The following is a 20,147-nucleotide window of genomic DNA, read 5'->3' as shown; positions in this document are numbered from 1 at the left end:
ACCAGGTACCAGATTGTCAGTACTTAGGGGTACCAGAAGTTCAAAACAAGAATCAGTAGCAACAGCAGAATATGCTATTTGGCATTGGCAGGGACGATTTGGCTTTTTTTCAAGGGAGAAACCCACATAACAAAACACCTTTAAAAAGGAAATAAAAAGGCTTTACAATGGTTGGTATATTATCTGTGTTCATCTATTCTATTCTATTCTATTCTATTCTATTCTATTCTATTCTTTAAGGGACTCTGCAGGGGAAAGGAAAGTTAAGACATTCAGAGGAGCCCATGACTGAATTCAAAAAGTTTTATTAATATAAAAGTTCATGTAACAATTTGCCAAAGCATTAAAGATGACCACTTAAACATTCACACAAAGAAGGGATTAATGTAAATCTAAAAGTGTTTGTGTGTAGATCACCACCTTATTGTTATTATCATTTAAAAAATAAAAGTCTTTCATCGCAATTAATCAACAACACAAAGATTACTGTCACTGTGACTGGACACAAAAATATGAGAAGGAAGCATTGCAAAAGACAAAGAAGGAAAATAAAAAGACTTCTCAAAAAAAAAAGCCAAAATCCAAGACACAGAGACTGGAAATTTAGTTTGTTCACTGCAGAGTCAAACCCCCGAGCAAAGTGTAACACAGTAGAGAGGTGGGGCAGGGTTAAGATACCTGAAAGTTTTTCAAACAGGAAGCTTTCCTCTTTCTTTTTCCTGTGCTGAAGATATATTTCCTCTCCACCTGTTGCTGTATTCACTGTGTACAGTATTTCTTTATTGATTTGTTCTTTTTTAACAATAGCATTGTTGAATTTAAGAACAGGAGAGAGGGGAAACCTGCCCTGCCTCTCTATTTACAATTTTGCAAACTCTGAGTCCCACAAGCATCCCATCACCAGCTGGATTCTGCTAGAGACACAGTCTTCTTGGCATCACTGTAAAGGCCTGACAATGTCTCAATCAGGAGACTTCTCTGGTCTCCTGCACCACCACTTTGCGGTAGGTGGGGGTCGTGCTCACAGTGGAGGTGGAGGTGATGGAGCTGCTTTGAGAACCAGCTAATGTGCTGCTTTTGCTGACTCGTACTGGTAAGGTGCCCCCCACAACTCTCTGAGATCCTGGAAGCCCTCCTGCTGGTAAGGTGCCCCCTTGCACCAGGGTGGTCTGGCCCCCCTTCAGCACTTTCAATGACCCCGCAGGAACCTTGCCCTCCACAACCATCATGGTCTGGGTGCCCCCCTGGACTCCACTGCCCCCTACCAGCACCATGCCTGGGCTCTGGGCTTGTGCAGTGGACATCACAGTCTGCCCCTGGACAACCATGCCCTGTGCAGGTACAGTCTGAGCGCCGTTAACCAGGACCATGCCCTGCAGGTTGTTGGCTGGTGCCCCGGCTAGAAGCACAGTGTTCTGGACCTGTGGCTGGACCATGTACTGCATCGGCTGCAGCACAGGAGTGGCAGCGTAGTAGACCGGCTGTTGCTGTGGAAGGAGGACCACCTGGCCTTGATTTGATGCCCCCTCTATCACTGTGGACACTCCTTGTTTCACTGTTGACACCCCCTCCCTCATTGAGGACAGCCCCTCCCTCACCGTCTCCTTGACCACAGTGCGCTCTGTCTTGGCGATGGCAGGCTGTGGCTGGGGCGGAGGAGGCTGCTGCTGGGTGGTCACCACACTCGACACTACGCTCTGGGTGTTGATGGAGGGACGAGGGGGAGGCGTGAATGTTGATTTGACTTCAGTTTCAATCTTCTTGCCTCCACACACCTCAGCCAGGGTCTTGAACTTTAGCCCAAGGTCATCCAGGAAGTGCAGGTCGTTGTCAGACTCCAACAGGCTGCAGCAGCCCACTGAGCCAGCAGGGGAGCCCTGGCCCTCGATTTCGTAAACCAGAAGTCCGTCCTTAACTGCAAGGTTTTCATTTCCACTTGCCAGTTTCTGTTGAAAGGGAAACATTTGTTTTTGTTTTTGTTTTCTTTATTAGAGCAATGTATATGTTTGGATAAACTCCAACTTATACCACACAAACATTAATGTTTTCATGTTGTTATTGAACACACGGTGTAAACATTCACAGTACAGGGTGAGAAACCTGTGAACCCTTATGGTGCGGCCACACCAAACGCGAATTTGCGGCGCGATTACATACAAAGTCTATGCAAAGACGCGTTTAGCCGCCGATTTGCCTCTGGCGGCGCGATTCGCGCGTTTGGCGCGGCGAGTTTGGAGCGTTCACGCGTTTGGGCGGTAGACGCGAATTCGCTCGAGTTCAAAATATTCCCCCACGACGTCATTGTTTTGACAACGTTGGGGGGCAACTGCCGCCTGCTCCGGCTCCAACTCCGCCGGAGGATGGAGGAGAAAACAATCTGTGCGGTGTGTCATCATCCAGAGTTATAGGATACGACGTGTGTACTTTACAGAGACCAGAAAAAAAGGAGCAGGCTAGGTTGAAAGTCTCTGAGGAGACAGGTTTTGAATGTAAGTTCTGAAAACATTCGTTCCCAGCTGGATTTGCTTGCACGGGCTATCACTGAGTCCGACTGTGTTTTCCTCAGCTGAGTTTTGAGCCTGATAGAGAGGAGGAAAGTGCGGGGCAGGGGCAGAGCCAGGGAAAAGATGGAAGTTCTCTGTGCTCCTCTCTTTCCTCCATCCCTTCATCATCCCCAGGGAGACCTCCGGGAACATGGGTCGGGGGTTCGGGTAGTCGGGGGTAGGCTACGGGGGGTCGGAGGTTCGGGGGATCGGGGATGAGATCGCAGGGAACAGCCAAGCAGGGCTGGTGGATTACCAGGGAGAGGCAGCAGGCATTGATTGTGATCTCCAAAGCTTTCACACACTCTCCTGTCATGATTTGGAAACCACAGCTCATTGTTTTTCAGATGCTCTTTTGGACTTTCGGTCTTTAAATGAACGAGCTCTCTACTCCGCATGCGCAGTACCGCGCATTCGCGTGTTCGGCTTGTCAAAAAAGTCCAGCGGCGAGACTTGGGCGTTCACGCGGCGCGTGACAGGCCATTCGCGCGAGTAAATTTGCGTGTTCGCGTTTGGTGTGGCCGCGGCATAAGGCTTAATAAGCAGTTGACCCTACTTTTGCAGCAACAGCCTCAATCAAACATTTCCCGTAATAGCAGATCAGACCTGCACAATGGTCAGGAGGAATTTTGGACTTTTACACTTTAAATATTGTTTAAGTTCAGAGATATTCTTGCAGATATCTAGTGTGACTTGCTCTCTTGAGACCATGTCACAGTACTGCAGTCAGAATGAGGTCTCTGAATGGGCCACTCCAGAAAGTGTGTTTTCTGCTTCTGGGCCCTGTTCTACGAAGCAAGTTCAGCCTAGCAAGATACCCTTGGAGGTACCTCACTGAACTGAGCGCGGTAGCCGGCGGTCTCGCTACACAGTTTTACGACGCTGGTAATCAACCTCATAAGTGGATCCAGCTAGGCAATGAGCGCATGCACGCATGGCGAACGTGGAGCAGACTGGAGTGTCAGAGCAGGCCGGAGAGAGAAGGAGCGCATACTTCACACAGGAGGAGCAGGAGGTGATCATGGGGAAGTATGACGAGGTGAAACATGTAATTAACGTTAAAAGCAGCACCGTCGCTGCTGATAAAGCACGGAAGGAGAGCTGGCAGATAATTGCTGACAGTCTAAATGCGTACGTGTAGTGCAAAAAACATCTTTTGTGCCATTATCATCCTGAAATAGCACCGTTCACCATACACTTTTACTGTAACATGCAACATACCTAATTTATTTCTTAGATGAATTTATTCATTTGCTCATTCCTATCGTGTTCACATTTTTTGTGTGATATGTAGCCCACATGAGCCCTACATGAATTCCTGTCACAATTTCAAGACGGGCAATAAAATAAAATTCTTCATTCCCTTTAACTACCTGTAGAAAGCGTCATGTACTACCAACCCCTCCCTGGAAAACCGGTACCTTTCATAAAGGTGGTCATCCTAAAAAGAGAGTGGGTCGGTGCGGTCCCTGAAAACTCTCTCGCGCCGGAGTGCTCCTCGGACAATGCGAGCTCTGATGTCCACGGGGTTCCTCTAAGAACAGACAAGCCATTTTTTCGTGAGGGCTCGTTGGTCAGTGGGCGAGGTTTTTATAGTCTGCGATTTCAATCTGAAACCTAACCTGCCCCGGAGCAGGTTAGCCGTTCAGCGTATGTCACCATGGAGACTCGCCTTGCTGAGGAGTGATCTCGTGTCGTAGAACAGGGAATCCGGAACCTATCCTCAAAGCTACCTCGCTAGGCAGTAATCCTGCTTCGTAGAACAGGGCGCTGGTGTGCTGTGCCTTTTATTTTCCACACAAAGTGTTGTGTGTTTCTTCCAAACTTTGGTTTTATCTGTCCACAGAATATTTTGCCAGTAGTGCTGTGGAACATCCAGGTGCTCCTTTGCAAACATTCAGCTTTGTTTTTTTATTTGGACAACAGTGGCTTCCTCTGTGGTGTCCTCCTATAAACTCCATTCTTGTTTACCATTTTTACATATCCTAAGTTTGTCAACAGAAAGGTAAGCGAGTGCCAGAGATCTCTGTAAGTCTTTGGCTGACCCTCATTTGAATAACATCCTTTCCCCACCCTACACTGTGTATGTTTACACAATGTGTTTACTAACACATTAAAGTATATCACCATTTGTGTTTTTAGATTAAGCAGACTATTTTTTTGTATTGTTGTGACTTAAAAATGAAGATCAGAACAGATTTTATTACTAATTTAGGCAATGATCCAGTTAATTGCAAAGAGTTCAAACACTTTTTCTTGCAGCTTTACAATATAAAAACAAACAGCTATCATGTCAAAGTAAAACAATATTTGGTTTCATTAAAGTTTCCAAAAGGGTTTCTCTTATTTTGCATATAAACAAACATATAACATATAAAAAACATTTTTAAGCCATGTGGAAACTATTAACAAATATGTCAAAAGCCTAGTACAGGTCACAGAGAGTTGAGAGTGTAAGTATTATCACTGGACTCCTTACCTGAGAGTAGTATTGTGCCAGAAGGTGATTGGGCAGAGCCATACCGTCAAAGAATCCTCCACCCATTTCTGCTTCTCCGTGCTCCATCTCAGCGTGGAAGCCTCCGCCGTGCCCCTGGTTCCCCATTCCCCAAGCCCCATATCCATCTTCATAGACGCCTACATTAAACCTGTCCATGGTGGCAACAGATTGTTGGAAACCAAAGCCTTGACCTGCCGCCATCGTTGAATTCGCATTAGTCACTGTCACACCACCATCCATGTTTGACATGTTCATCAGAGGCACCGCCTATCATCGGCCAGGGAGACAGTTGCAGAACATAGTGTTTATTCATTCAGAAATGATTTCCCTTCAGAGATGAAACTATCAAAAATTTGTGTTTAGAAGGTAAACACATTGTTTTTACCGTGTTCTCTCCCTGCCCCTCGGTGCGGTAGTTGATGAGATGTGACTTGGTATCAAAAGGCATCTCTGTAAAGTCCCCTGCCATACCTGCAGCTCCACAGTTGCAGAAGAGCAGCAGCAGCAGAAGGACTGTAAAAACATCAACATTTTATCGTTAGTGTACAACTCTAGTTTTAAAAAGTAAGAGGGTAAAAAAAAATTCTAATACAATGCTTTACAAATCTCATGAAACTCATATTTTATTTACAGTAATTTAAGTAATTTCATGGGAAGAATCAGCCCATTTTGAATTTGGGAGCAACACTTCTGGAAAAAAAGGTTAGGACAGGGGAACAAAAGGCTGGAAGAACAATTAGCTCTGATAAGAAACAGCTGAAGTAGCATTTTTAAACTGATGAAGGTCAGTAGGCAAAATGTCAGCACGATGACTGGGTATAAAACTGTGTCTTAGAAAGGCAGAGTCCCTCAGAAGTTAAGATAAGCAGGGGTTCACCAGTCAGTGAAAAAGCACTGACTGGTCATTGTGCCATCTATAAATGAAAGTTAAAGCTCTATCGTGCAGAGAAGAAGCGTTTTGTGAACACTATCAAGAAACACTACTGTTTTCTCTAAACAGCTCATCTAGAGTGGACTCCGGGGAAGTAAAAAGCTGTTCTGTGGTCAGATTGATCACAATCTGTAATTCTTGTTGTTTTAAATCATTGACAATGTGTATCTTGCGCTTTAGAGGAGAGGGACCACCCAGAGTGTAATCAGTACATAGTTAAAAAGCCCCCATCTTTGATGGTAAGGGGTGCATTCAGCCCCGTTTCCACCAAGCAGTCCATCTGTATAGTTTGGTGCGGGTTGGCTGCATTTCCACAGCCAACCGTGCCCCTCCATGGTAGGCGGCGTGTAAGCGGGATGCCAATAGCCTCATCAGTTACATCATAGCATAAGCCATTGCAGCGCGACACAGTGTACCTCGCTGATAAATCCAACAAAGAAGAAAAACGCAACACAGTAAACAAAGAGCAACGATCGAAGACATCCAGCCATTCGTCTTCTGTGATTTCCGTGCTCTTTATCACAAAGTGTAATCAAGTGTTTTTTGTTTTTTTTTTCAGAAAAGGCTGTGTGCTGCAAGGAGAAATACAGCCACTGTCACATGGTGACAGATTGGTTTGGTCTAGTAACCCAAGGGAAAGGTCCCAAAAAGTGGTGTGGCTGGTGTCAGTTATTTAGAAATCTGTCCCGGGATCAGTCAGTGGAAACACCACAAAATGTATGTGACACTGAGACAAACTGAACTGAACTGCTTGGTGGAATCGTGGCATGTGCAGCTGACACAGCTGTGAAGGCTCAATCAACAACGAGAAATATGTACAAGTTTTAAAACTATGTTTCTTTCTAATATTTAAGGTCAGGACCTACATGGCAACAGCTTGGAGTCCTAAAGTCCAACAAATATCTTGTGCATGGAGAAAATGAGGCTTTGGTGGCCAACATGTAAGCCTTGGTGTGAAACCTGAATCATACTGACACAACTGATCTGTGGCCTAAAGTGGCCTAACTTAACATGTCTTAAAGTGTTCTTGAACAAAGAAAGCCACTGAAGCAGCAGAGGACACAGTCTTACAGTATGGTCACATTATACTTACGCAGTAACAGCAGCAGACCCAGGAAGAGCATTCCAATCCCAGCAGGTCCCAATTCTGTTCGTTTTTTGATCACCCCTCGGTTTCCGCAGGTCACTCCATCCTCACAGGTACACACCTGAACTTCCACTTTCTGTGGATTTGGACATGCTACTCCTTGAGCATCCATCACATCAAATGCCACTTTATAGACACCAGGCCACATTGTCTCCTGAGCCCTTATGATAGCAGCAGTGTCTGCAATGAAACAGAAATGAGAGTATAGAAACCATCTGTGTTACTCTTTACACAAAGCTACATTTAACAGTTGATTCATTTGATTTAGAGCATTAATTTCTTATGTACATTTTTTGTTTGGGACAAAATCATTTCATTGCATAGCATGTCATGGTATCTCTTAAAAAGTGATCAAACCATCAAAAACCAAATCATCTAATGTTTTTTTTTTTTTGCTTGAGCATCACCCAGTCATAGACAAAAAACTGTAGAGATGGTTGTAGCTGTTTACAAAACTTTTATTAGTTTATATGTTCAGTAGCAAGAAAAAGTATGGATAGGATATTATAAGCCACATGCATTGCTCATATGTTTTAGACTGAAAAACAACAAAGTCAGAGTTTTATCCTCCACTTAAAGGTCAAACCAAAACTCACAACGGGGTTGTTTTTGACACAGGAGTTTCTATTATTTTGTTGGTTTTCTGTTTTTTGATAATAAACATGGTTTTTAATATAGCAACAACAACCAGTGGCTCAACCCATACAAAAAGAGAAAATGCAAAAACCTGCAGTTACTCAAGTGTCCACTGGGGGCTGGGGCCAAAAGCCACAAAGACTCGGAAAAGCTTGGGGCAGAAATTTCAGCGTGTTACTTTCACACAAAAACCGCTAAATAAGGCTCTAGTTCTCATCGTGTCGTAAAACGGCGCTACCTCCGCTGCAGAGCCACAGCTGGCTACGAGGCACTCGCCACTTAGTGTATCAGTCCGCGTCCTGTGTGCCAGATATAAACAAATGCAGGTAGTCTGCCAGGACAAAGAGACACGACGAGAACTAGAGCCTTATTTAGCGGTGTTTTGTGTGAAAGTAACGCGCTGAAAATTCTCTAAATGAAGCGTGAATGCAGACCGATATCAGATTTTTTTGGTGGGAGTCCGTTTATTTGTGTTTTTGGTCGAGTAAAATATGGCCCCGTCTGAGTGCAGAGGAAACCGGCAGAGGAGCAGGGAGGGGGTGTTTGGTGCGTGTGCTCTGGGCTTCTGCTGCACAAAAACACTGCTGTAGGGGTAATTTCTGCCCTAAACCTTGTGATAGGACCCAACTTGTTCCATCCCGGAGTATCACTTTAAGATCCAGAAACTCTATGGTGACAGTCACCAGTTTTTGGCTCCATAACACCACAAATAAACCACTGGGTGATGCCAATGATTCACAGTGCTGCTTCTGAACTGTGGAGGACCAAAGCAGCCAAAATAAAAATTAAAAATTAAAAAATTTAAAAAAAAAAAAAAAATATATATATATATATATATATATATATATATATATATATATATATATATATATATATATATAGATATAGATATAGATATAGATATCGATATAGTACACTAGTAAGTAAATAAATAAATGTGGAAATAGAATTAAATATCAATAAATAAAAGTGCTCTGCTCTCATGTTTATTTATTTTGTATGGCAGACACTGCCAGTTTGAAATACAGCAGGAAATAATATTCATTTTAAGGGGGTGGTCCTAAGTGTGTCTTAGGTTGAACTGTTTGCCTATTGGTTGATCCACAAGTAAGTGCAGAAATGGACTAGTTTTCCCTTTAATAGCCACAGCAAGAGGAAATCACCACACGACTCTCAATAACGGCCTCTCCATTACAACTTTTCGCAAAATCAAAGCAATATTTTTGAAGTTTTGATAAAGCATAATTGCACCTTGCTGGTGTATCCATGACGACCAAAATTGTGCAAAAATTGAGTAAAATAAAACGTGACGCCTGTCCAGACGCTGTACTGATGATGAAGCTGATTCAGAAATGTTAATATTTTTGTTCACTGGTCAAACTTTCGGCCGTGATCACGGTAACTCAAAAAAGGCAGGAACAAAACACTGAATGGAGCTTATCATCTCCAGCTCGCCTGCTCTCCAGCTTACTCACTCCCACACACACACACACACACACACACACACACACACACACACACACACACACACACACACACACACACACACACACACACACGTCTCCGCCCCTCCCTCCTGCTGCACTCTGAGCCACGCCTGCCAACTCTCCCGTTTTCTGTGGGAGTCTCCTGTTTTTAACCCTCTCTCCTGCTGAACTCCTGATTTGGAATTTCTCATGATGTTCTCCAGAATTTTCAGGTTGTTACGGTAACAGACTGAATAGGAATGAGAAATACAAGGCTCTGTGAATACATCATCCACATTCAGCAGTTCAGCAAGTGACATCTGTGTGTGTTGTGTGTTTCTCTGAGAGAGACGTGCGCCACACTCATCCGAAGATTAAATACAGGGCTAAGCATCACTTTTTGTCGTGGTTACCCGCTCACAGGCTTCCTTTGACTGACTCAGGGAGGATGAAACTTTGGAGCTTTGAAACCCACCTGATGATTGTGTGCTTTTCTCCCTGTATATTTACTCCTTCTGTGGCTTTTTGCAGATATACCTCATCACTTTCTGCACTCACATGTGGAACAACCAGTAGGCGAACAGTTCAACCCAAGACATATGTAGGACTGCCCCCTCATTTGGATAGCATTTCCTTTTGTATTTCATGCTGGCAGCATCTGCCAAATAAAATAAATGAATTTAAGAGCCGAGTGGTTTTATTTACTTATTGATATGTTTAATTCTATTTCTATATTTATTTTGTATTTATTTTATCTTATTTATATATCTTATTTATCTTATTTATTTATCTACCCCACTGCTTAAGAAATTGAATCTCAACCCAGCCCAGGTTGAAAATTACAGGCCTGTCTCACTACTGCCTTTCCTGTTAAAAATACTTGAGCGAACAGTCTATAACCAAGTCTCTGAGGATCTACTGAAAAACAACCTGATCGACTCCTATCAATCTGATCACTCCACTGAGACTGCACTCCTGTCAGTCACAGAATCACTTCAACTGGCTCCAGCTGCTGGTCAGTCCTCTGTCCTACTACTGCTTGACTTGTCTGCTGCTTTTGACACAGTAAACCATCAAATCCTCCTCTCCACACTCTCTGAACTTGGCATCTCAGGTTCTGCGCTGTCCTGGTTTAAGTCCTACCTCACAAACAGATCCTTCAGAGTGTCATGGCGAGGAGAAGTGTCTAAATCCCATGGCTTATCAACAGGGGTACCCCAGGGTTCAGTGATTGGTTCAGTGATTGGCCCTCTACAACATCAGGAGGATCAGACCCTACCTGACACAACAGGCCACACAGCTTCTGGTACAGGCCCTTGTGATATCACGCATTGACTACTAATCTCAAGATTTATTTAGATATCCATAACATGTTTTACTTGCGAGAACAATTCTTCTTACCGTTAAGGTGCTCAGCCTTCCATTTGCCCTCAGTTCCATCTTTGAGGACATGAAAGGTAAAAGGGGCTCCATTAGGAAAAGCATCTTTGTCTTCGGCCCTGGCAATGATAGAATCAACGTTGGTGCACATCGTCTGGTAGGTACTGGTCAGCTCGGGGCAGTGGTCATTAAAATCTTCCACCTGGATGGCCACAGTGCCAGTGGCTGTTTTACCAGGCTGATCTGCAATTCAAAACAAGATAGCTTTTCTTTTATCTCTACCTCTTAATTCTTCTGAATCAAACTCAGGGACAACAAGCTGGTGAACAAGTGCACACATCAGTTTGACTCCCCATGGTGGAGCCTGATGTTGAAGTTAAAGCAAATTTTATCAGTTATTTGCAACCGCACCCTATGTGCGGTTGATGTTGATGATGTTGAAGTTAAAGCAAATTTTATCAGTTATTTGCAACCAACTAGTAAAGCTGGCATTTAATTGAAAAGATGCAACCATCCTAATAACATGTTGTGCTTTTTGTTACATATTCAGAACAGACACTTAAGCTCAAAACAGGCAGTTTCTTTGATTAGCTGCAACTTTGATGCTGAACTTTGGGTAATCACTGTAGACTGTGGAAGGTGCCAGCCCTGTGTGGGGTTATTCTGGTTATCACTTCCATAAGAGTGCCAGTTAACAAGTCAAATAACAAAGCCCAAAGAGGGCATGAAGTGGAAGAGTGTACCTTCACTGATGCACAGAACTTTCGCCATGTACGTCCCGTTGACCAGGTATGGAGATTCTCTGTCAGGAATCTTGTTCAGTTTGATCGCAGCTGTCTTTGGATCAATGGTGAGCCAGTTGTCAGGGTCCAAACCCTTGACATACCTAAAGCAAAAACAAGATATGCTTGTTACAATCATCTTTACACAAAAAAAACCTGATGTAGATTGAAGTTTTTGTGCAGGCACTGACCTGACATTTTCTGCTGGTTTCCCGGTGTCTCCATCTATTGCTGGGTAGAGCTCAATTACATCATTGATCTTGACAGTGTTGCCTCCCTCTGAGATGGGAATAGCTTTGACTTTGGGGTCAAAAACCGGACCCTCTGGTTGATTCTTCACATTGATTTTAAGGGGATACGTTTTTAATGTGGTCGTTCCTCCAGTTCCAGCCGTTCCAGCTGTTCCAGCCGTTCCAGCCGTACCGGCTGTACCGGCCGTACCGGCCGTACCAGCAGTACCAGCTGTACCACCAGTGCCAGCAGTGCCACCAGTGCCAGCAGTCCCACCAGTCCCACCTCCTATTCCAATACCCACACCAGCACCAGTAGCTCCAGATCCATCAACAAGTGGAACTTTGTTCCTCACAGTAATTCCAAGATCAAGGTTCTTCACATCCTCATAATCCACAGCCTGTGAAAATAAAACGAAGGAAGTAAGGTCTTTGACACATGCTCACTGAAGTCACGTCGTCACTGGAAGATTCATTCATTCATTCATTATCTAAATCGCTAATCCTGTTCAGGGTTGCGGGTGGCTGTAGCCTATCCCAGCTGTCATTGGGCGAGAGGCGGGGCACGCCCTGGACTGGTCGCCAGTCAATCGCAGGGCTGACACATAGGGTGCGGTTCAATTTGCTTGTTTCATGCCTTCTCTGTCCTATCTCCTCTGCGTTACTGGAAGTACCTTTTCGTCGTCATTTTGAAGACTGTCCCAAAGAAATACTTGTGCTCAGAGGAGAGAGGAGGGAGGAGACTAATTGGAGGAGCTATGATCGAGGAAACACAAGAGCTGACAGACATGCCCCCATGTGGGATATCACTCTCTTATTGGACGCTGCAGCGGCTCAGACTTCTTCCCATGAAACTTCACAAGCACAGCAGGGTTCAACGAGAGCTGAAATGCCGCACTGAGAATCGTTCAGAAACGGGTCATAAATCTGGTAATAAAGTGTTTGTTGTGAGTTTAAAGCACAAAATACTGAACACAATCATCATCAAATCAATAAAATGGAGGATTAACACTGAAAATCTGAAATTTAATAAATAATAATAATAATAGTATATAATAATATAATAATAATAATACTATTAATAATAGTAATTAATAATACCTTCCTGAAACACAATTAATCTGGTGATATTAATAAGTTTCAGAGTTCACGATCAGATGTTCTCTAGATAAAGGCTAAATAATTCATAGATAATCGAACACTTATGCATTTTACCAGTAAAGTGATCCCCAAGCTTCTAAACAGCAAACTAAAAACACCTGAGATTTTTTGTTCGAACTTGCATTGTAACGCTTTATAGACATATGGGATTTTAGCAGTTCAGGCCCCATGTAATTCATCTGTATATTAACAGCGTTACCTTGTCGAGCATGAGGATTCCCTCGTTGGTGACAGGGTCTGTTTTGAAACTGAAGTATCCCGCTTCATTGCCTTTCACAATCTCGAACACAGGGTCCTTGTTTTCTGCGTCTATGTCCAGGTCTGTTGCTTTGATTCTCATCACCTCCACACCTTGTGTGTTTTCTTCAATGCTGCCCTCATACTGCAGGTAAGACACAGAGAGATTAAACTATGTTGAGGAATATATCAGAACCAAATGTGTGATCTGTGAATCAACATGGGAGATATCTACCGCTTCTTTTTCCAGCGTGGGGGGGTTGTCGTTCACATCAACCACATCTATGGTAACAGTGGCAGTACCAGAACGTCCCCCAGGTTTGCCATATAAGTCTCTTCCCATCACGGTCAGAGTGTATCTCTCTTGTGTCTGAAAGCACAGCAGTGTGATAACTCAGAGTAACATTTGTCAAGCACCAGGAGGGTGATCCTCTGACATACAGTCGTCAAAAAAAGAGTTGGTGCACACCTCTCTATCCAGTGCGTTCTTTTTGACACAGACGGCCCCATCTTTGGTGACATAGAACATGCCATGGTCTGGACTCTGACTAATGATGCTGTAGGCGATCTTCGCATTATCACCTTTATCGCGGTCAGTTGCATTTAACTTCATTACAACTGTATCTGTCAACAGAGTAAAATGTCTGGTAATTCATTCTGAAAGCATATATAGACTGAATAAACTTCAGACATTTCCAAAGGTTTACACATATTGTTATATCAGGGGGTTGGGCAGGTGGGGTGTTTATTGCCTTGAGACAATACTGTAACATAATGATCAGTAATGAAAAAAGCGAGTTATTTGTTAATTTATATTTCGACACATTTATTTCAAAAAACACATCAATAAAATTTGATGGCCTCAACAATTTACAATGCATGCCATAAAAAGTGTAAAAAAGAGGATTCCAGGGGGTCATATGGCAAATTCAAACCCTGTTACTGGTTACTTGAGGTCTTTACTTAAAAAAAAAAAAGTATTTCATGACACCTGCGGTGTATTGAGTGAGTCTAAAAGACCAAAAATCATTATGTTGCCTAGAGGCAACGAGGCACCATAGAGGGTTAAAGAGCAGGCCAACGATAGCTTGGAATGTTTTTAAAAATTGAGTTCTTATTAAAACATCAGCATTTCAATTTTTTCACCATCAGAGAGAAATAGTTGCATCCAAAAAGACTAACTATGATCCCTACCCCTCAGTCAAAAAGCCTCTCTTACAGCCAGTTTAATGGTTTATCAGAAAGATGCACAAAGCCAAATAATACCTGTGGCACTAAGTTCCTTGATTTTGACTGGCTCGATCGTTCCAAAATCTGGTGAGTTGTCGTTTATATCTACAACTTGGATTCTGATACCAATCCTTTTCTCTTTTTCCTGACCGTCAGTGGATTTAGCAACCCCATACAGCTGAAAGAGAAAAGACACATCTGTTTAAAACCTCTTAGCAGATACAGTAGATATCCATCTGTGTCCCTCATGCCAAAAGTAGCAGCCATGGATCTTATCAGATAGATAGGTGACCCTGAAGCCAGGGCTGGAGAATCAAATGACTTACGTCGTAGACTTCAATTTCCTCCCTGTCGAGGATTTTGGTCACTTTGATGTATCCAGTATTCTTGTCCACCACAAACACATGGTATGGAGCCTGGCTTGCACCAATGCCTTCGAGGGAGTACTCAATAGGCATTGTTGCCTCAAAATCAGATCGGATCTGAAAAGAAGTCAAAAAGTTCATAAAAGGTAATCAAAAAAATTTAATGCACAAGAAAAAAATTTAAGTGCAAATGCTGCTGGTTCACGTTTACAATCTGCCATCAGTTGAATGTGTTTGGAAAAGTTCCAGCAACTTACACAGATTTTCTTTTTCCCCCCCCCCAAGTCATTTTTTAATGTTTTCTCCTCAATGTTCTTTATTTCTTTGGAGTAGATTGAAGGGTAACAGTCCATTCATTAGACGTAGTGATCAGTTTCTTATAGTATGACTGAAGCTGTGGTCAAATTATGACCCCAAGAGAGTTTTCATAAACACTGTGATGTCACAGCGCCTGACCTCAGGTTGTTTTGAAGCAAACAAATGGCAAGTAGATCTGATTTTTTTACTCCTTTTTTCTTTGTTCAGGACAACTTTTCCCAGGATACAAAGCAACGAGGTAAGGTTTTTATCTGTAGTAACCATAGACTGAAAAAATAATGGACGTCATTTTGCCGGCTCTAAGTGAGGTCACCACAAAAACTGCTCCCCCTGGTGGCTGGCTGCAGTACAGGTCAAAAAATCCAGCTCTCTAGTCAAACTTTTAAAAATTTATAAACTTCTTAGAAATGTTTCTCACATCTGATTGTTGTGGTGATTTGAAGATACCATTTGGCTGCCTTGTATTCAAGTCGTCTTTTTTTTCTGAAAAGTTTCGTTTTCATTAGTTATACAGGTTAAAAACGAGGTTTGATGATGACTGACAGCTGCTGTTGTGTATTTTTTTCAGGGATTATAAAATATGTTGGGAGGTAGAGTCAAGAAGTAATAAGACTCTAGAAAAAAAAAACTATTACTTCTGTCACAAAGTTCCTTTCAGATTCTCCCAGAATCCCTCACAGTCCCTAATTTGCAGACTGGCTGCACAACTGCTACAATGGCGGCGCATGTAATAGGGGTATTTTGGCTTCAAAATATGGTAAATGGCAGAGCCACGCTGTCCACTCTATATATAGTCTATGGAGACATAGAGATATTGTTAGAAAGGTGACAACAATCATCTTTTGAAGGCAGTTTGTACCGTAGTTTAGTAGCAAGCTTTATTTAGTGCCACTCACAGGTCCGTGCTCTGTGACGGGTTTGTAATATGTAACGTTAGTGAATCCTGGTTATGTCCTACCAGTCATCATCTCACTCTTCATTTTATTGATAGACTCTAAAGTTTGAACAGACCACTGCCGAATAACTGCTGCACGTGGGTTAGAATCAACATTAGCACAAAGAGTTTAGCCCTTTTAGCCTTTAGCTCGTGCTCTATCACTCTCCTGTTTATCTTTCTCCTGCTCTGCTGTCCTTTTTCTGTCTGACAGTTAAGCTTCAGTGTCCACCATCACTACTAAATTAATCACAGAACACAGATCACTCTTCTCACTACTCAACTTTGTCAGCCAGTCCTGCTCGTCCTGACTGGGAAGCTACGAAGAATCTACAAAGTACTATTTCAATATAACCTATATTGGTGCTGATAATCTCATTCTGAAGTGTGGATTACGATCAGGCAGTTCCCTTACTAAGTAAAAATATATGTACCAATATATTTTTTTAAATGTATCGTAATATATTATTGATATATTATGATATACAATATGGAATAATACATTGAGGTCACATATACAATATATTATATATTCATGAAATATATTGCAATATATTGCAAAATATACAAATGATTGCTGCTTTCCATATATTGCAATATATTAAAACATATAAATACTTAATCTCATATATGGGACTATATTACCTAATATATGACATGATATTTTCCAATATGCTACAATATATTTTTCTTCCGTAAGGGTCATCTAGAAGGGTGATTTTTTAAAGATTACTTTCAAACTCTTCACAGTCCCATTAATGTTTGGTCTGAATAAAATAAAAAAAATAAATAAATAAAACCAAGAACTTGAGCAGACATTTTTTTTTCCAGATCAGAAGAATCACAAGAATTGGTGGTCCAACAGGATGGTCACATAAGAAGTGTAGGGATTGGGCTTAGCTGCTGATGACACTCAGACTTGTGATAAAAAAATAACACAGCTGTGATATTTCATGCTTCTAAAGGCACTCCTTGCACTTTGATCCAAAAGTCACCATGAACCATTTTTTTTTCCTTTTTGTAGCAGAGTAAGAGGTTATACCAGGCTCCCTAACACACAGCTTCATCAGTGAGCGAATTCCAGCAGTTTAGTCTCATTTCGAGGGCATAATTAAAGCAAAGTACCTATCAGAGACTTACCTTGGCAACAAATTCTTCATTTCTATAGTCCTCCCCTTCTGTTAGAGGCTTTGGAGGGAGAATCCACTCCCTTTTTTTTCTCACCAGCTGGTCCTCAGAGTTGCCCTTCACCACAGCAGCAACCTGTAGCAGTAACGACATGTTATTACTTCTCTTTACCTGACAGGTCTATCTGTGGTTTTCTTCTGTATCATGTTTTCCCAAGTTTCCTCTGTTGATCATTTTATAAGCATACTACTTTATCAGAAATTGTACCGAGAGAACATCTTAAAAAAAAAAAAACAACAATACGATGATCTGAGTTAACATCATTTTATCAAGTTCATTTCGGTTTAATCTGCATCATCTTTTCTATGAATGTCTGATAATCAGACGATTAAGAGTTGCGGTCACTTAAGGTAGGATCCTCAGGAATTTCCCAAACAGAAAAAATGTCAACTTTTACAGGTATCAGCCAATCACAGAGCACCCAGTGCAAGTGACTTAGCGTGTTGATGACAGCGAGTGGTAGAAGCTATTCAAAGCAGTTCTGATGGTGGACGTAGGAGTGAGAAAAATACAAAGTGAAACAAAACGCCAAACAGATAAAGCTTTTCCTATACAAGGGTGAAGCTTGGCTTGACTTTCACTGACTTTCAAGAACTTAGAGAGCAGCTCAGGATGAAGAGCAACCTTAGCTGGTTGCCTGCTAACCAGGTATGTGTTAAATAACCCAGTGATAGCTTGTGCTAACATGTTAGGTCAGTCAGGTGCACGGCTCTTAAGTCTCACGTGAAATGCAAATCCACAGGTGGTTGCTGGGCTAGTGAGTGATTCATGTAACATCAGCCAGAGGCTAGGGGTGTGCGCTGTCGCTGGCACTGAGCCAAGGAGGAGGACCCCAGATTGATTGTTATGTTTACTAACAAATAATAAAAATTCTTGCAGACCCTACCTTTAAATAAATAGTATTTCGATTTTTGGAAAAGCTGTTCAAAGAATTCAGTGATCTGTTAAGACTCGACTCCAGAAATTTTTTAGAAACTCTGAATTTTATAGGGGAGTGAAAAGTTTTGACTGGTAAAAGAATGCAATATTATAAGTTATCCTTTTAATAAATTCCATACAACCATAATGTCCTGTGTAAAGTCTTTCTGATATTAACCCTATGACGCTTGAAATATGAAAGTCTGTGCAGATTCTTTTCTCTAAGTTATCCTCTTCACAACAAGGTTTTCAAAAATAAAAGAATATATACATATATATATATATATATATATATATATATATATATATATATATATATATATATATAATTTGCTTTTTGTTTGTTTTTCAGAAAGCTAAAGACACGTCCACTCCAGTTGTGTACCGAAACATTCAATATTTAACTGTATGAGCTTCAAGTAAACTGAATACAATTATACTTATTATCATTATTATTGTTTTGTTGGTTATCTTTGTATTTCATAGACATTTTTTATGCATTGCAAAATAGAGCAACAAGATACTTTGACACATTTTAACTTAATAATTTTTATGGTTGACAAGCTTTTTAACCCTCTAAAGTGTGTGTACTTTACAAAACTTGATAGCTTTTTTTTCATGCCCTAAGAATAATAAAAACACTTGCATAAAAAATACATTACATTTGTGTTGCCACAGTTACCTTGAAAAGTAATCTGATTACTTGATTTTAAAAGTTACTAAGTTAGATTACAAGTAACTTTATTAGGATGTTAGTTAAGTCCCAAACCACCTCATGGAGCTGCAATTGCAAATACAATGAATGTTACTGTATTGACCCGAAGAAAAGACAACATTTTTTTTGTTAGAAATAATGTAAACAGGCGGGGGGGTGAGTTAACAGACAACTATGGTAGATTTGAAATAATGATTGTCAGTGCACACAAGGCATTTAACAGTTGTCAGGCAGCCGAAAATATGGAGTTACAATGTGTAATGTCCGAAGATCACGCATCTAGAAAGACGGACTGAAAAATGAAAAAAAAATTTACATGCTTTATTTTAGTCTTTTTTTTGGGGGGGGGGGGCTCACATAATCTTAAGTGCCCTGGTCGGGGCACCCAAGTCTAAAACATTTGGAAACACCCTTGTGTTGCTTGTCAGTGCATACCTTGTTGCAGGTGGCCTACGTTATGTTTCTCTGCTCAACAATAAATGGATTTATGCTAAACAGAGGGTTCAGCCCATGGAATAGACAAAGTTACAGTGCAAGACAGGGCTGAACCTTCCCCCAGGTAAAAGTTAAACAACTTCTCAAACATTTATGACCACGCAATGTTCGCTGCTCTCATTCCAATTGATTCTTAAATGTTTCAGTTAAAGATCTTAAATTACATGTAAATAATTTATTTTCCCCCATCTGTATCTGTCTGGACTGAAACACTGAATCTAATGTCAGCATTGAGAGAACAATGGTTTGTTTCATTGCAGCAAAAGATAAGCAGATATGATTCATTGCTGTCAGTGAAAACCACCAGCTCACCCTCTAGGCTACACCATCAAATCAAACTTTATTTATTCTCCAATGTAAGCTGAGGAAGAGGGTTGTGCTACACCACAGAGTGAAGAGGGAATTAGCGATAGATAGGACGAGACAAGACAAACTAGGAAGGGGACAAACGGGAAGCGTTATGAGCTTAAAACACATGTACAGATGTTGTCCTGTGCTGAATACCATTCAGACAGTAAAGGTTGGAAGAAACGTAGGACCACAAGAGATGTGAGGTCCTAAAGGTGGACCAACAAAGATGAAATGAGGAGGGAGCATGTGAAACAATGTGTGTTGGGTGTAGGAAGCAACTCAGCAGGTCCTGATGAGCCAATTATTCACGGTGAGTCTCGACAGGAGCATGAGGATCTGTACAGGCACGCATGTGAGGTGATCATTAAGAACCAAGTGGATAACCATCCCCTGCAGGACCAAGAGGCCCAGAGACACCTCCAAGCAACCAGGGTACCCAAGACCTGCACAAGGACCCCAGAGGCCACCAGACCCAGGACCCAGAGGGGTACCAACCCACACCACCAAAGGCAGCCCATAGGCCCCAAGGCAGCGGTGCCCAACTACACAAGGCACCCACACCCAGCCCATCACCCATCCACACAGGCTCACCCAAAACCAGGTACCAGCAGGTGCTAAGC

The 20,147-nt window shown here is 41.9% G+C and overlaps 1 protein-coding gene across 1 annotated transcript; it reads right to left on the bottom strand.

Annotated features, from left to right (window-relative positions):
* Positions 1 to 634: 634 nt before the first annotated feature.
* Positions 635 to 17,141, bottom strand: LOC141789304 (desmoglein-2.1-like). Its single transcript, XM_074668682.1, has 13 exons — positions 17,001 to 17,141; positions 14,570 to 14,725; positions 14,280 to 14,421; positions 13,483 to 13,637; positions 13,249 to 13,383; positions 12,976 to 13,158; positions 11,577 to 12,016; positions 11,347 to 11,489; positions 10,625 to 10,846; positions 7,068 to 7,301; positions 5,429 to 5,556; positions 5,023 to 5,310; positions 635 to 1,946 (listed from the first exon to the last, which is right to left on the bottom strand). Exons 1-13 carry the CDS (start codon positions 17,139 to 17,141, stop codon positions 966 to 968), a joined length of 3,348 nt encoding a protein of 1,115 aa, XP_074524783.1. The 3' UTR covers positions 635 to 965.
* Between the last annotated feature and the right edge of the window lie 3,006 nt (positions 17,142 to 20,147).

This window comes from Halichoeres trimaculatus, unplaced genomic scaffold, assembly GCF_033239565.1.
Source record: "Halichoeres trimaculatus isolate MK-OKI-2021-1 unplaced genomic scaffold, fHalTri1.1 fHalTri1_scaffold_4, whole genome shotgun sequence".
In the NCBI taxonomy this organism is placed as follows: domain Eukaryota; kingdom Metazoa; phylum Chordata; class Actinopteri; order Labriformes; family Labridae; genus Halichoeres; species Halichoeres trimaculatus.
This window is presented reverse-complemented; position numbering and strand designations above follow the sequence as displayed.